The sequence below is a fragment of the Carcharhinus amblyrhynchos genome, chromosome 19, assembly GCF_965287045.1.
Source record: "Carcharhinus amblyrhynchos chromosome 19, sCarAmb.v2.hapA, whole genome shotgun sequence".
In the NCBI taxonomy this organism is placed as follows: Eukaryota; Metazoa; Chordata; class Chondrichthyes; order Carcharhiniformes; family Carcharhinidae; genus Carcharhinus; species Carcharhinus amblyrhynchos.
In genome coordinates this window covers 9,850,315-9,868,081 of record NC_137342.1, presented here as the reverse complement: position 1 = coordinate 9,868,081, position 17,767 = coordinate 9,850,315, and the positions used below count along the sequence as shown (strand labels likewise).

The window sequence follows — 17,767 nt, the reverse complement described above, 5'->3', positions numbered from 1 at the left end:
GAAAAATCCTGCCTGTATTTCACCATGGCAAGAGAAAGCTGAGTGTTTATTTGTTCCCAATATGAATCAAGTTAACACATATAGCCAAGGATTGTGTATTTCTTTCCCTATCTATTGAATGTCCTTAAGGAGTATGAAATCCAACTGTGTTTTCTCAATTTTGATGAAATCCAACTGTGTTTTCTCAATTTTGCCATCACTTGTCTTCAATATTGCACTGATGTTACACACGCTTTAATTTACGAGTTCCTCACAGCAGAATACTTTCCAACAGCAGCATTAGCAAAGAAACGTAGATGATAGGAGCAGGAGGGAGGCCATTTGGCCCTTCGAACCTGCACCATCATTCATTATGAGCGTGGCTGATCGTCCAATTCAATAGCTTAATCCTGCTTTTTCCCCAAAACCTTTGACCCCCCCTTTGCCCCGAGTGCTATATCCAGCCACCTCTTGAATACATTCAATGTTTTGGCATCAACTACTTCCTGTGATAATGAGGATTGTGGTGGTGCTTTTTAGGAGATCATTTCTCTTTTGATATTGTTGTCCTGAATATGTCTATTATGTTTACACTCCACCTTTATTTTTGACTCACTCATTTTTTTTTCCACAGTAAACTCCAGTCCCTGTCTTAAATTTGAAACCCTCAATATGATCTCAGTCAGACAGCTCGTCAGAATTCAGTTACACCCTGACTTTATACAACCTAGTATTTTTCCCATCCAGTTTTGCGGGTAGATAGGGTGGGGAAGAAGGCATTTGCCGCACTTGCCTTCATTAGCCAGAGCACTGATACAGGAGTTGGGATGTTTTGTTACAAATGTACAAGGCATTGGTAAAGCCGTATTTGAAGTACTGCGTACAATTCTGTGTACCCTGCGATAGGAAGGCTGTTATTAAATTGGAAAGGATGCAAAAAAGATATACAAGGACATTACTGGGACTGAAAGTTTTGAATTATAAAGAGAGGCTGGAAAGGCTGGGACTTTTTTCCCCTGGAATGTAGGTGGATGAGTGACCTTACAGAGGTTGAGAAGATCGTGAGGGCCTGAGATAAGGTGAATAGTCAAGATATTTTCCCCAGGGTAGGGGAGTCCAAAACGAGAGGGCGTGGGCTTGAGGTGTGGGGGGGAAAGGGTTTAAAAGGGAGCCGAGGGGCAAATTTTTCCATGCAGAGGGCGGTGCGTGTATGGAATGAGCTGCCGGAGGTGATGATAGAGTTAGGTACAATTACAATATTTAACAGATATTTGGACAGGTGGATAGACAGGGAAGAGTTAGAGAGATATGGGTCAAATGCAAGCAAATGGGACTGGCCTGGATGAGTTGGGCCAAAGGGCCAGTTTCCGTGCTGTATATCTTTATGACCCAGCTCCGCTCTGCAAGTCGACGTTATTTTTCTGAACTCGTTTTAAATGTAAGAAAGAGGCTGAATTTTCCCCAGGCTACAAAGGTGGCCTTTCGAGATGGCGTCTTGAGGAAATTGGGAATGCCGGTAGGTTCCCTGACGTATTCCCGTTTCCCAGTGCTTTTCCCGAAAGCAGACCGGCAGGTTTGATGGCAACCCACTCGACAGCAGCAAGGTCCCTTTCGAGGACAGTAATAACCCACTTACCTACAATTTTTCAGGCCGTAAAGCATTTCCCTGGATGTCCGCTCTGTTGGGAACCCACGAATGGATCAGGGCTGGCTTGGCAGTGGGAGTTCTGAGCTGGCATTATTTCAGGAGATGGGTCTATCCTCAGGCGGCTAGCTTTGCTACGCAGCTGCTTCACGGAGACTGATATCTCCTCTCACGCTATCCTCCTGCTGCAATGGCAGCTGCTTTCCACCCCCCCCCCTCCTCCGCTGCCCTCTGTGCTGCAGCTGCCACTCCTGCCGATGGCCTGGCATCAGCCTGTGAAGGAGGTTGGCAGTCTCACCCACGGGCAGTGCTGATGGCTACTGATCGCTTGGGTGAATGGGCCAAGCTGTGCGAATGGATTTCAATATAAATAAGCGTGAAGTTATCCATTTCAGATCGGGGTGTTCTTTCAAAGGCACAAAGCTAAATTCGACGGATGCCCAATGAGGTTTGGGGGTTCAGGTGCACGGCTCTTTAAAGTTGCGTTATACTGGTGCAGAAAATAGTCGAGGCCAATGGATTGCTGGCCTTTATATCTAAAGGGCCGGAGTAAAGGATGCAGCTGTTATGCTGCAGTTGTACAAAACCCTAGTTAGAACCCACTCGGGTTACTGTGGGCAGATATGGGCACCACAGCTTCGGAAGGATGTTTTGGCCCTGGAGAGAGTTCAACGTGGGTTTACTTACGATACTTGGACTTGAGCGGTTAAGTTACGAGGAGAGATTAGACAAATTAGTCCTTTATTTTCTTGAACTCAGAAGGTTGAGGATTATCTGATAGAATGTTTAGGTTCTATTAGATAACCCTTTTACTTAGATACTAAATATTTACAGGGAAGGATAGGCGGAAAAGGATAAACTGCTTCCGCTGCTCGTCGGCTCTCGAACCGTGGGCCGTAATCTAAGAATTAGAGCCAAGCCGTTCAGGAGGGATGTTCGGAAACACTTCTACGCAGAGTGTGCGGTGGTGGTTCGGAACTCTCTTCCTCAAACAGCGGCTGGTTCGGTCGTTAGGTTTCAGTCTGAGACATAGACAATTTTTCATTGAGCGGCGGTATCAAGGGGCCCAGGGCAGGTATACGGAGTTAGGCCGCATTCTGGTGCGGAGTGGGCTCAAGGGGTTGAACAGACTACCTCCTGTTCCTGTGTTCCTAACTGATGTGGCTGTTACAGAAGCCTCTCCGTCAGCTATCATGTATTACGTTATTGCTTACGCTAACCGTTCCGTATCGTCGTTGCAGCCATATCCCCAATCCAGTGTACCCAACAGAAATAAAGTGGCTCTTCCCAGTAAATACCAGAGGATCATGAAGCCCAGATTGCTCTTTTGTATCCTGGCATGGAGATGAGGGGACTGAGGTACTTACTTGACCTTCAGATACTCACAACTCCTGTTCGAATTGGTCACCTGTTAACAATGGCATTGGGCATTTAATTTTGATACTAGTATGACTCTTAATCGTTCAACACTGTAAACTATTACCTCATCATTTTTATCTGCACTATTACTAACTTGATCTCAGAGTTACAAAATAAACCACCAAAGAAAATTCTGGAGTTGTGAACTGTATTTTGATATAATATGTGAAAATGGTATGCATAGATCAGAAACAAGGAGCTTCCATTTGATGATAGACTTTCTAGGCATACCAAACATACACAAACAGCATCGCTGGAGCAAGACTTAAACCACTGGAGCTCAACAGTGGGACAATACGATAACCTAAGAAAGAAGCACAAAACAGTGGTTAGGATCTGGTTTCAAAATCTTTACGACTAACAAAAATACTTACGTCACATCAATTAAAATTTCTGTCCAATATGCGTTTTGGACTTGGTTCCCTGGTTGTATAGCTTTGCCTGTTGTGATTGGAACTGTGACCCACTGGTAAATGGAAGGTAGGTTCTGCTCAACAGAGAAAGGAAAAGAAGAAAAGAAAATCACAGGACGAGTTCCAAACCACACGTGTGAAACAGACAGGGAGTAAAAGACCAGTTGGATGATCAAGCCTGCCCCACACCTCTGGATGGCTGCAGCGTTATGAGCAGACGCTCCTCCGACAGTCCCAGTATCAGGGTAATATCGGGGGAAAGGTAACAACGACCTGCTCTTGCTCACATTTTAGTGGCCATCTTGAGGGAAGAGTCAGTGGGAGCTTAGGAGCCGGTTGCTCTCTCCCCTTTAGATTGAAAGATGTTAAGAATGAAAAAAAACTGCAGTGCGCTCTGTCCTCCTTCAGGGGGGAAAGGAGTGGAGGGGTGGGGACACTGTGCGGGGATGGTGCTAGCCTGTATTTTCAACAATCGTATGAACTCAAACCAGATAAGCACTTGTGTCACACGAAAACTAGATTAAGGGGAAGATAATTGCTTCTGTCCGACTACATTGCTAAGTACGCGTGACAGATGGTCACAATCAAGAAACACGTCCGTGTGTCTGAATCCCACTTCCTCGAGGCCTGATCTACTCGAGCCCCTTTATGGCACGGTCCAACATTCCCTTTTTCCGCAATATATTCTACTAATGTTCCCTCCTCCCCGAGTTTCAGTGTGATGCCAATTACATTTACACCATTACTAATTCAGCAAGCTGTCATATTAATGTAATACTTGTCAGATAACGGGTCTGATTGCGCTGGATTAATGTCTGTGCTCCCATTGTTGAAGTATAGATTTCCAGGAGCGTCTTACATCTGGAAAGTGCATGCCAGAGTGAAGTACCATGCAAAATATTGTGGCTTTTTCACCAAGGCAGTTTATAAATTATGCTGACAGCCCTCTTATTGAAAATTCAACCACTACATTATTATCCTTGCCTAACCACATGCTAGTAATTGTCATTGTATGGTTAGTTTCATTCTAATAATAAATGCCTGATGTATCCACCCCCAGTGAGAACGCTGGAAAAAATACCGTGAACAAAGAACAGTCCAGCACAGGAACAGGCCCTTCGGCCCTCCGAACCCGTGCTGAACGCTTCGTTGCTTTAGTCAAATTTATCATTTAAAAATTCGCTGAAAAGATCTTTAAATTTGACGTTCATAGTAGTTATTTATGAGTTTATTAATTTCTGTTAAGCCCTTACTTGAATATTTTGTATTCAATTCCAATTGGTAATGCAAACACAATTTAGTAAATGGTCCACTGTCCTTCACCTTTTGCTAAGGAACTCATCAATTGGGCAAACACATGCTTCAATCATTTACTTTTACCTGGGCTTTAGAACAAATTTACAATGTCCAAAAGTGATGCGTATTTCACTTTATGAAGAGCCGATAAATAAGGCAAATGTTTACATTTTGCTTCCAAACTTCTACAAATTTAATTTGTAGGCGTTCTGTCGCCAGCTTGCTTTAATCTGTACGATGTCATACCAGATTGTGTTAGAAGTTTAACCAAACAACTCGGGCAGCACAGTGCCTCACGGTACCGAGGACCTGGGTTCGATTCCTGGCTCGGGTCACCGTCTGCGTGGAGTTTGCGCGTTCTTCCCGTGTCTGCGTGGGTTTCCTCCCACAGTCCGAAAGGCATACTGGTTAAGGTGCGTTGGCCGTGCTAAATTCTCCCTCAGTGTACCCGAGCAGGTGCCGGAGTGTGGCGACTACGGGATTTTCACGGCAAATTCATTGCAGTGTTAATGTCAGTCTATTTGTGACACTAATAAATGTATTTAAACTTTGAAAGAGCTTTGTTTATCTCCAAGGCAGGACGCACGAGACACAGTTACTTCCCGTTCTGCCAACAAAATGAATGAAATTCCTGAGGAACATGTGTTTGTTCATTATATTCACTTTTACTGCCTTTGCTTCAGGAGTATATTTTTCTGCAGATTACTTAAGGGCTGAGGTTTCCTTCACTTCTTTGAGGATCACTGAGTGATAAATTAGCTCAAATGGCAGTAATTATGATGGATTTAGATACAGAACCTGCATCCCAGATATTTTGTTTTACCATCAATTATTGCACGCTGGGAAATGACTCCAATGTTTTCAGCGTTCTAATTTCGCTTTTCAGAAATAAAATAAAGAGGGGCCCCAAGAACAATCCAGAAAGCAATGCAACTCAATAGCAAGTATACATTTTTGGGTCTTCCTGGCTGTAACTACTCATCCTGCCTGACCTTATTCAGCTGCGCATCTCAAAAACTGTGTAAACTGGAGACCAATAAAAACAAATCAAGGTGATGAAAAGTAGTGGCAAAGACATCCAGGTGGAAAAGAAACTTGAGCCAAGGAGGAAAGCTGCCAAAAGTATAAATGAAGGGAAACAAAAACAAGAGGAAATCAGATTTAAACAATCACTGCATCCCACAGCCACCTCAGACCATTATTTAATTAAGTCAATTTTCATGATCTATGATCATTAATTAGTATTATGCCCAAATGCTCCAAATTCCTTCGTAAGTACTTCCCTCAACACAGCAATAAAATAGTGAAAAACTGCAGCGTGAAACAGAATATAAACTAGCTGTAACTAGACATAAATTAGCCACCTCCTCCAAGGCCCTGTGGTGTCTGCAGTGAATAATGGAAGAAGTAGGAGCCTGGATAGCTCAGTCGGTAGAGTGTCAGGCTTTTAATTGGAGGGTCCAGGGTTCAAGCCCCTGTTTGAGTGATCTTTTTAGGGTAGCACAGTGGTTAGCACTGCTGCCTCGCACAGCCAGCGACCCAGGTTCAATTCCTGGCTTGGGGGTCACTGTCCGTGTGGAGTTTGCACGTTCTCCCCACGTCTGCGTAGGTTTCCACCAAATGCTCCGGTTTCCTCCCACGGTCCAAAGATGTGCGGGTTAGGTGGATTGGCCGTGCTAAACTGCCCCTTAGTGTTGGGGGGCTAGCTGAGGTAAATGCATGGGGTTACGGGGATACAACTGGTTAAGGGATTGTGGTCAGTGCAGACTCGATAGGCTGAATAGCCTCCTTCTGCGCTGTAGGATTCTATGATTCTATGAAGGAGACTCATCAGTAAAGGATGTTTTTTCTGGGATTGTTTAGGCTGAATTACAGGGAGCTCTGTCCCTGGAGTGTTTGATGCTGACATGATGTGCAGCAAATTGAAAAAGTCACTGCCGCTCTGTACTGACATCCTTCAATTTACTGAAAACAAACCCACCATCAAAAATATCTTTTCTTTAAACCTTCCCTTGACCTTTTCCTATCTCTCCATTTCTTTCCGCCTGCCAAATTTGTTTCTAATGCAGTTTAATATCGTAGAATCCCTACAGTGCAGAATAAGCCATTTGACCCATCGATTCTGCACTGTCTCTCTGGCGCAGTTTCTCAGCCGGGCCCGCTCCCCTGTCCTATCCCTGTCACCCTACACATTTAGCATGGCCAATCCACCTAACCTACACATCCCAGGACTTTAAGGGACAATTTAGCATGGCCAATCCACCTAACCTACACATCCCAGGACATTAAGGGGCAATTTAGCATGGCCAATCCACCTAACCTACACATCCCAGGACTTTAAGGGACAATTTAGCATGGCCAATCCACCTAACCTACACATCCCAGGACATTAAGGGGCAATTTAGCATGGCCAATCCACCTAACCTACACATCTTGGGACTGTGGGAGAAAACCAGAGCACCCAGTGGAAACTCACATGGGGACATAATGCAAACTCCACACAGACAGTGAACCAAGGCCAGAATTAAACTTGATTTCCCGGAGCTGTGAGACAGCAGTGCAAACTACTGTGCCACCCAAATATTATGACTTCAGTTAGTATTTTCTTGTTATTTTCAGCGGGTGAAAAGTGGGCCCAAAAGCAGTGACTGCCACTGAAAAGAGCAAGTGAAAAAGGGATTGAGAGACAATAACCACCGTCGAGGAGAGTTATCAAATCCAGTATAATCTGTGCCTCCAAAGCAAAGCAGCTACATTCTGAGAGATTCCCCCTCCCGCAGGAACATCCCTGTACACACTTTTGGTGCATCTCAGTCATTCTCTTCCTCTTGGATGGACCTTCCCTGGTTACTCTTAAAGGAGACCATGTCTCGCTCTTCTTGAAAACAGTTAACCGTAGAATCCCTACAGTGCAGGAAGAGGCCATTTGGCCCATCAGCTGTGCACTCGCTCTCTGAAAGAGCAAAGTGATTGGTTGATGCGTATTTCACCCATTTATCTTTACAACTCACATAATCCTAAGGTTTTATTCGTTGTGGTAAAGTTTTTGGCAGTAGTAACGTTTGTTGGGAGGAGGAGTTTATAAACGATAAATTAAGAATAAATTAATAAAAGTGTCAGGGCTGGTGATGTGTTGTGTCTGCAGAATTGGGTGATCCGGGTCACCAGGGTGATCCGAGGCAAACATGTCCTGCCGCTTGAGGAATTTTGGTTCACCGTCATTGAGCTGGAGGGCAAGATACAGACACAGCAATGCGCCGGCGAGAGGGGAAATTTACCTGGACACTATGTACCAGGAAACCGTAACACCCTTTAAGATTGAGTTTCTGATCTGATTGGTGGTTAAGGAAGGTGAAGTGTGACTAAGAGAGAGGCAGGTATGGGGACCCAGAATGGGCGAGTGGAGGAGCCTCGAACTTTACAATTGTTCAACAGTTCAGAGGTTCTGACAGCTTGTGTGGATAAAAGCGATGGCTGAAAAGTGGATAAGCAAAGCGTCCACGGCACCATGGCACAGGAAGCCATTCAAATGGAGGGTGGGAATGGGGGCATTTAATAGGAATGTAGTATTATTTGGGGACAGCATCATCAGGGGAATAGACGGAGTTCTCTGCAGTCAAGAGCAGGAATCCAGACGGCTGTTGCCTGCCCAGTGTCAGGGGTATTTGCCCTAAGCTGGAGAAGAACTTGTTGTCACGGGGAGAAGATCCAGTGTCCGTGGTCCACATAGGTACCAATTACATAGGTAGATTTAGGAAAGAGGTTCTGCTGAGGCAGTATGAGCAACTAGGGGCTAAATCCAAACGCAGAACCTCAAAGGTAATAATGTCTAAATAACAACCTAAAAGCCCTGAGCCAATTGGTGTAGGGTAAAGCAGATTAGTGAGTTAAATACATGGTTCAAAGATTGGTGTGGGACGAATGGGTTTTGATTCATAAGGGATTAGCACCAATACTGGGAAAATGAGTGCTCCACCATTAGAATGGCCTTTACATGAATGTTGCAGAGACTAGTGTTCCAGCATGTCATCTAACTAGTGTAGTAATGAAGGCTTTAAACGAAATAGTTTTGCATAGTTTTTAAAAAGTCATTTCCAGTCATTTAAAATCGGTTTAATCACAGGTGATGGATTAACACTGTTTGAGAGGGAGGGCAGAATTTTACCACTTTAGGCCTGCTGCAATGGACAGACCTTTCTCAGCTTTGAAAGGTGACCGATTTAAAGCAGGGTAGGGCCCCCACAGTTACAGAGAAAACCAATCGACATCTGGGCCCTGGGCTCTCCAGCCAACGAAGGATTGGACGCAGGAGGACGGGTCCATTCTGTAAAAGGAAGCTTTACACAAAGAGACCATGGCGCGTATCCCAAAAGCTTTACCAGCAGTTGGAACGGAGAGGCAACCTGGGAAGTGTGCACCCCACCCCACTCACAACCACTCCTCCCACCGCACGCCCCACCCCGCCTCCCTCACTCCGGAGGTCCTGCCGTGGGACCGGAGGGACTGGAGTGTACCACAGCCTCTCCAGCTGAGCAGGTGCCAATGGAAATACTGAGGGATTTGCAAGACATTATTCCCCAATGCCTGAAATTGGCACTATTCGGAGCACAAAAAAAATGTAATCCATCAACTATCATTTGTACTCATCTAACTCATTACTGTGCACAGATGCACAGATTCTACAACAGTAAATCTTGTCCTTCACGATTACGTTTAACTTGGGAAGTTTTTTTTTTGGCTTCCTGTTAACAGATGCTCAATTTGTAAATCTCGATATGTTGTTAGAATTGTCACTAAAAGCAGCCAGCTGCCAGCCAGTGCACCGAAAAACTCTGGGATGTCTTTACCTTTTTTTACGCTTGTGAATGGCAATGTGTACTGACCAAGCAATTCATTCTCACTGAGGGGATTAACATCTTTCACCGTGAAGCGTACTAAAGCCAATTCTGGAACTTGCACACAAAACAGCAAACAATCATTCCAACTGGGGCAGCCCCCTTAAAGAAAGGAAAGAAGAAAACATTTTAGGAATTTAGCAATCAGCATAATTTCACAGCTCCACCACCCGCGCACCCGCCCCCCCTCCCCCCGCCTCCCCCCCCTCCCCCCCGCCACTCTCAGTTTCCATGAATGACATTCCTGTCACCTGTCCACCCACCCCAGACCTTGCCCCACACATGTGGGTGGGGGGTGGGTAGACAGCGGGGTAAGTGAGGCCGAGGGCAGATCAGCCACCCGCACCCGAACTGAGGCCCTTATTTAGCCAACTGACAGCACGGGTTTCCTCCGGGTGCTCCGGTTTCCTCCCACAGTCTGAAAGATGTGCTGGTCAGGTGCATTGGCCACGCAAAATTCTCCCTCAGTGTATCCAAACAGGCACCGGAGTGTGGCGGCTAGGTGTTAATGTAAGCCTACTTGTGACACTGATAAACCATAATCCTATAACTAATAATAACCCATCCCTGTCGCAATTGCTTGGTCCTGAGCAAGAAAGGAAGAGGCCTCTTCACTGGCCCCTTTTTGCAATCATAAGAGCTAGGAGCAGGAGGAGGCCACCCTGGTCCCTCGAGCCTGTTCTGCCATTCAATAAGATCGTGGCTGACTCAGCTCCACTCACCCCCGCCCACTCACCATAACCCTTAATTCCTTTACTGTTCAAAAATTTATCTTTCTTTGCCTTAAAAACATTCAATGAGGTAATGTCAACTGCTTCACTGGGCAGGGAATTCCACAGATTCACAACCCTTTGGGTGAAGAAGTTCCTCCTCAACTCAGTTCTAAATCTGCTTCCCCTTATTTTGAGGCAATGCCCCCTAGTTCTAGTTTCACCCACCAGTGGAAACAAATTCCATCTCATCTATTCCTTTCATAATCTTGTATGTTTCTATAAGATCTCCCCTCATTCTTCTGAATTCCAATGAGCATAGCCCCAGTCTACTCAGTCTTTCCTCATAAACCAACCCTTTCAACTCCAGAATCGACCTAGTGAATCTCCTCTGCGCCCCCTTCAGTGCCAGTATATCCTTTCTCAATCATGCTCCTTCATACCCCTCTCCCTTCCCCCTCCCCGGGTAGCCCCTCCCTGATTGGCCTGTGCATCCCTTCCCCACCTGTCTCACCCCTCACCTCAAGACGCCTGGATCCATTTATACCGAGAGAGCTCCATCCCCCAGACTCACCTTCCATCGGGTGCCTGGCCCTTGCTCACTGCATGTATTTTCCGCGATGGCCACCGCTCCCGGTGGTGCCACTGGGACCAGAGAGCTGCCTGGCAATCAGGCTAGTCAACGGCTCTCGGGGGTGGGATTTCCTCCCCAGATGGGGGCAAGAAGGCCCGACTCCAGTCAATTAACACTCTTCAGAGCGTTAAATGGCTGCAGGGTAGGCATCAGAAGTAGGAGTGAGTTCCCCATCGTCACCTCAGTGGGGGACAGGTGAGGTGGGGAAACCCCCACCCTGTTCATTAAATGCTGCCCAGCGTGAATGATGAACGAATGGAGAATATGTCTACTAAAATGAATAGCATTTGTACTAAGGTTCCCACAGTTCAACTAGCTTCAGAAGTCTGACTGATGGTAATGATGTTTACTGATGGTAATGGGTGGCACGGTGGCATAGTGGTTAGCACATCACCAAGTACCTGGGTTCGATTCCCAGCTTGGGTCACTGTCTGTGTGGAGTTTGTACATTCTCCCCGTGTCTGTGTGCATTTCCTCCGGGTGCTCTAGTTTCCTCCCACGATCCTAAGATGTGCGGGTTGGGTTGATTGGCCGTGCTAAATCAGTGCTTAGTGTATCGGGATGTGTATGTTCGAGGGATTACTGGGGTAAATATGTGGGATTTTGGGGATAGGGCCTGGGTGGGATTGTTGTCAGTGCAGACTCGATGGGCCAAATAGCCTCCTGCACTGTAGTGTTTCCATGATTCTAAGATGCTAATCCTGCAGAAAATTTGCTCCACAATCCTCTAGAGCTTCAGTGTTAACAGCCGCATTCACGTGCCATTGGGGACCTGTCAGAATGAGTGGCTGCCAAAGGGAAGAGAAATAGGCATCGTTCTCTGGCTCTTCATTCCTGTGCTGTTGTTTCTCATTCCTGTCCTAAAGCAGGGTGGTCTGAGTTTCACTATTCGTCACATTCAGCACATCTGAACATCAACACAAATCGTGGAACTCTATATTTCCAAGTATCTTCAAACAAATTAGCACACATTGCTATCAGAAAGTAACAAACATAAAGGTATTCATTGACTAGTGGTGTTAGTTCACATGCTATTAAATTGGATGCCCTTAAGGCATAATTCATTGTAACAGGAACAATGTAGAACATGGGACTATGGTAACAGGGGGAAACTTGGAGAAAGTCAAAATATTTTCACTAGAGAGTAAGATCATAGAATAAATCATAGAATACCTACAGTGCAGAAGGGCCACCGACCACAATCCCACCCAGATCCTATCCCCACAACCCCGTGCATTTACCCTAGCCAGTACTCCTGACACTAAGGGGCAATTTAGCATGGCCAATCCACCTAACCCACAAATCTTTGGAGTGTGGGAGGAAACCAGAGCACCCGGAGGAAACACACGCAGACACGGGGAGAACGTGCAGACTCCACACAGACAGTGACCCAAGCTGAGAATCGATCTTGGGTCCCTAGTGCTGTGAGGCAGCAGTGTTAACCACTGTGCCACCGTGCTGCCTCAAATCTTTAATATGTTTTTTTCAATTGTTAAAGCATTTGCTGGAATAAATAGGGAAAGGTCATGAAGTCACAAGAATCAATTTAAAACCATCACCAAGGCGCTGGGGAGAAAGGTTAGAAAATTGTTCTTTTACATTGGTGTTAGAACCCAAAATGTTTTATCACCAGGTAATCTGAGGCAGGCAAATCGTATAATTTTACTTCCTGGGACAAGGTTCTGTGGCAGGGATAGGGAGTATTCCTGTTGCAGAGGCCCGCAGGATTTTGCAATGAATCGTGTGACCCCAGCCTCATTAATTATACATGGAAAGGTTTCTCGCCATTCTGTATGACGGGGGGGGGGCTGGACGGTGCGAGTCCTGCTGTCATATCCGGGCATCCGGACTGCAACTTACCCACCACTCTGAGGATGTTGGCCTCCTCCTCCAAAGAGGATAAAAGTTGGAGGAGGAGGCCAACATGCATTGGGTGTAGGTTTCCAGGGCAGGCAGCGTCCAGGGTCTCCAGCAGAGGACTGCCCCCTCCAATGAGGGAAGAGAGATGAACAGCACCTCACCCTTACTCCCAGGATAAGTGAACCCTCAGCAGCTCACATTCGCCTCAATAAATGGCTCAGGGACTATGGGCTTTAGTGGCAACCGTGACAAGGTCATGCCTCATAGTTCACCATTTACTCTGCAGGTGGAGAAGTCACTGTGGGTCACTCACCCTTGTGCAGGTACTGTCTGGGAGGGATCGGGGAAGGATCCAGGCATTGAGGGGGCATCAGCAAGCACTACAAATCATATTCCTCTCCCGAGACTTATTCATATATCTGCATGGGCTCAACAATGTGCCGGGGGGGTTGCCCCAGAACCTTTCAGAAAGTCTGCAGTATATCAATCTAATGGCACACAATCCAGGGGGTTACAGGAAATAGCTTGATACAATCAAATGCCAAATAAAATTGCTCTCAACACCATCTTCTCTCTCTGCACAGGAGAGGTTAAGCCACAATCATATAGAGAGAGAGAAGACAAGAGTGGGGGATGGTTACAATTGAAACAGTTGAGTGACTTTGAGGACTGGGACAGATGATTGGAGATGGAGAAATTGGCTTGCAGACTTCATTCAGTAAGGATCCACACATGTCATAGAAACCTCAGGGTCGAGGGTGCCTCCCTACTGGGGCAGCTCATACACTCACTCACAATCTCCTCTCTCACTCACCAGTGCCACCAGGAGAAGGCCAAGGGAAGATAAGGAAGCCAATCCAGTTCCAACATAAGCCTTGCAAGGAGTGAGGGCCTTGCCAAAGCACACACGGTGTATAGAAGGATCTCATTGCAACTTATGGAATAATGAAAGGCCTGGATAGAGACGATTTGGAGAAGATGTAGAGGTGTCATGACAGACACTCTCACACCAGCGCAGAGGTACATATAACACAATAGGGGAAGTTGTAGTTTAGAAGGGGATCTCACATTCTGGTGGTCACTGCACGGACACGGATCTGCAGTACGAGGAGGCAGGGTCAGCCAAGCTCACCAACACTGGGGATTTGCTGGGGAAGAGGCAACTGTGACGTTTGAGTCGGACGATGAGCCTCTAGTTTGGCCTTCCATAGGTGATGGAGAGGTAGCATGAGACAGGTGAGGATCAGGTACAAATGGTGAAAGCCCTGAACAAGGTGGCATTCAATGCGGGGATGTCTGTCTGCCTGAAGCCTGATGAAGTGGTAGCAATATATTCACACGTGGAGATCGCCACAGAGAGGGTGGTGAACTCCATGCAGAATCTGCTCCAACAAATTCTGCCAGAGATGCAAGCAGTTCTGTATTCCATTGCTGTGACTATGGGTGAGCCAATGCAGTAGTTACAATAGAGGGAACATAGCATCTCAGCCTTCCTCTTCCAAGTGCCCTTTGCCATCATGGAGTCAGGCAGAAGCCTGAGGACATCCAAAGAGAGGAATGGCAATTGGATACCCCGGGACCGCCACTCAGGACCCTCTGCGGTCATCTGGCCTTTCAGAATCCATAGGACCATAATATATAGGAACAGAATTAGGCCATTTGGCCATCAAGTCTGCTCCGCCATCCAACCATGCCTGATGGAATGGCGGAGCAGACCCCATTCTCAAGCCCATTCTCTGTTTCTTTCCTCGCAACCCTTGACCCCTTACCAATTAAGAACTTATCTATCTCTGTCTTAAATACACTCATTGACCCGGCCTCCACAGCCTTCTCTGGCAATAAGTTCCACAGATTCACTATGCTCTGGCTGAGGAAATTCCTCCTCATCTCAGTTCTAAAGTGTCATCCTTTTGCTCTGAGGCTACGCCCTCAGATCCTCGTCTCTCCCACTAATCACATCGTCCTCATATCCACTCTATCCAGGCTTTCATTACTCCGTAAGTTGCAATGAGATCCTTCTATACTCCATCGAGTACAGACCCAGAGTCCTCAGGTGCTTCTCACACGTTAAGCTTTTCTTTCCCAGGATCATTTTTCTGAATCTCCTCTGGACCCTTTCCAAGGCCAGCACATCCTCCTTTAGATATGACACCCAAAGTTGTTCACAACACTCCAAATGTGGTCTGACCATAGCCTGACACAGCCTCAGTGATACATCCCTAGTCTTATATTTTAGTCCTCTTAAAATGAATGTTAGCATTCATTCCTAACTACCTACTCAACCTACAAATTAATTTTAAGAGAATCCTGAACTAGGACTCCCAAGTCCCTTTGCGTTTCCGATTTCTCCTGCCTGTGACTCCATTCAGCTTCCGCCTCTGTGAGCAGACAGAGCCGCTGTCCCACAGGAGGGCGGCCACAGTAAGCTGAGGCCACCAAAGGACTCCCACCAAGGTCACCCCCACCAACTCAAGAACAGCTTATTCCCTGCTGCCACCAGACTTTTGAATGGATCTACCTCGCACTAACTTGACTTTCTCTCCACCCTAGCTATGACTGTAACACTACATTTTGCACTCTCTCCTTTCCTTCTCTATGAACGGTATGCTTTGTCTGTATAGTGTGCAAGAAACAATACTTTTCACTGTATACTAATAACATGTGACAATAATAAATCAAATCAAAATCCAAGACAATGGGGAAACTGGTTAGCAGGCTTCCTCCACCCTGTTGCAGGTTTCATGGGAGGTCCAAAAAGAAATGGACGGAAAAGTCAAGAAGTTTGAATTCACAAGTAGTTGCACGGGTGAACAATCATTGTAACAAAGGAGATCGCTATAGTCCCAGATATCATAGGCCGTGATTGGTGGTGACCCTCCGTCCTGTCCAAGTGACTCCACTGACCCCTCCTCCTTCTGAACCCATTTTCCCTCAGGAGGTCTCCAATGCCAAACCACAACTTTGGAAAATCCCCTATCATTCCCTTTCCCACCTGCACGAGCCACCTCTCCGCAACGAAACACTGCTCTTCCCAGACTCCCGCCCGTACCAGCCCAACCAAAGCAAGACTCACACTAAATCTCTTTTTTACCCTAGCATTCCCAACATTCCCCATCCCCCTCTAGGCCTCAATACTCAACCCATCTTTTCATTCTTCTCCTCCCATCCTTTCCACCCATCTTGCCTGCCCCCCCCACCCCCGGCCCCAAGCATGTACCCTCGCTGCCCAGAGAGACCTCCTGCAGCCGGCAGAACCACACCCTGGGAAAAGATGCTCATGGAGGATCCGGGCCATCCATGTTGCTGCACCGAGACCAACCACCTCCTGGATGCTGCTCTGCATGTGGTTGGCGCTCCACCCACTCTGTGCTACATCCCATGATTCAGATACAAATCGGCTTCCCACTGGATTCTGGCAGGAATCACAAACAGCCACGGCGGATGGGAACGGAAGGTCCCACCACCATTTTACACTGGCGAGAACCTCATTTTAAACTGCTGCCCAATTATCACCCTCTCAACCACCCTGCTCCATCACCCGCCATTAAATCCGTCACTGGATATTGGAAAATTTTACAAGGAATGGAGAAGAGCTGTGAAGAGATAGTGGAGCAAATGGATTAGTTTTGAATGGATCTTGCAAAGATCCAGTGCAGACATGACAGGCCAAATGGCCTCACTCAGTGTTGTCAACATCTATAATTCGAAGTGATGATTAACCTGTGATCAGATATCTATAGCTCATGTACCTTATCCTACAGCAGCATCAACGCAGCATGGATGAACAAAAGGAAAAAATGCACAACTTTTTTTTTTATTCTTGGGTCACGCGCATCACTGGCTGGCCAGCATTTATTGCCTATCCCTGGCTGTCCTTGGAGGGTAGTTGAAAGTCAACCACATTGCTGTCTCTGACTCTGGAGTCACATGTAGACCAGACTAAGTAAGGAGGCAGCCTTCCTTCCCTGAAGGACATTCATGAGCCAGATGGGTTTTTACAACAATTGACAATGGTTTCATGGTCACCAATAGATTCCAGATTTTTTTTTATTGAATTCAAATTCCACCATCTGCCCTGGCAGGATTCGAACCCGGGCACCCAAAACATTAGCTGAGTTTCTGGATTAATATTCTAGTGATAATATCACTAAGGTCATCACCTCCCTTTATTGTTTTAAAAGGTAGTGTTTCTGTTTTGTCCTTTTATTTGTAAGGTGTTAACATGAATCTTCAGCTCATGTGGGACAACAAAAAGCGACCAATTCTGACAGTAGGTCCCCGCATGTTTTAATGCGATAATTCCACATCTTTACTCACACAAAGTTCATACTTCAGCTTACTCTCCCCCCTTACCTGCACTTTCTATGACTTTGGTCTGTTGTGATGCACTATCTGTAGGTACACCATAAACTTCTACACGAACACAAACATCCACTGTTACTTTACTCGGTGTTCTGCAGATTGGTAAGTGGTGACCACTAATGACCTAAACAGAAAAAACATCGATCAGTTATACAGCTCAGTGTGTATCCACAAACAACATCCGTTTAGGGGAATTTGTTTGGTTATTTTGCACCTCCAGCAGGCACCCTTCCCTGGCACGGTGGTGAGCACTGCTGCCTCACAACATTAGGTTAAAGTCCAACAGGTTTATTTGGCAGCACGAGCCATAAGCTTTTGGAGCTCCTTCATCAGGTGAGTGGGAGCCGTGTTCACAAACAGGACACATACAGACACAAACTCAATTTACAAATTAATGGCTGGAATGCGAGTCTTTACAGGTAATCGAGTCTTAAACGTCCAGACAATGTGAGTGGAGAGAGTATTGTCTCCAGCCGGGACAGTTAGTGAGATTTCACTAATCTCACACATCTCTCCAACCTGTGCCTAACCCGCTCTCACCATCCACACCGTTT

General features: G+C 46.3%; 1 protein-coding gene across 3 annotated transcripts in view; it reads right to left on the bottom strand.

Moving 5' to 3' along the window:
• Window positions 1-2,023: 2,023 nt before the first annotated feature.
• Window positions 2,024-17,767, bottom strand: part of LOC145355563 (1-phosphatidylinositol 4,5-bisphosphate phosphodiesterase zeta-1-like) — an 83,982-nt gene continuing 68,238 nt past the window's right edge. For all 3 annotated transcript variants that reach the window (XM_080207809.1, XM_080207811.1, XM_080207812.1), the window contains 3 exons: window positions 17,205-17,337; window positions 9,600-9,749; window positions 2,024-3,347 (listed from right to left, as the gene is read on the bottom strand). In XM_080207809.1, coding sequence (XP_080063935.1) covers window positions 3,265-3,347; window positions 9,600-9,749; window positions 17,205-17,337 — 366 coding nt within the window. In that variant the 3' untranslated portion in view covers window positions 2,024-3,264. The remainder of the gene's footprint in view (window positions 3,348-9,599; window positions 9,750-17,204; window positions 17,338-17,767) is intronic.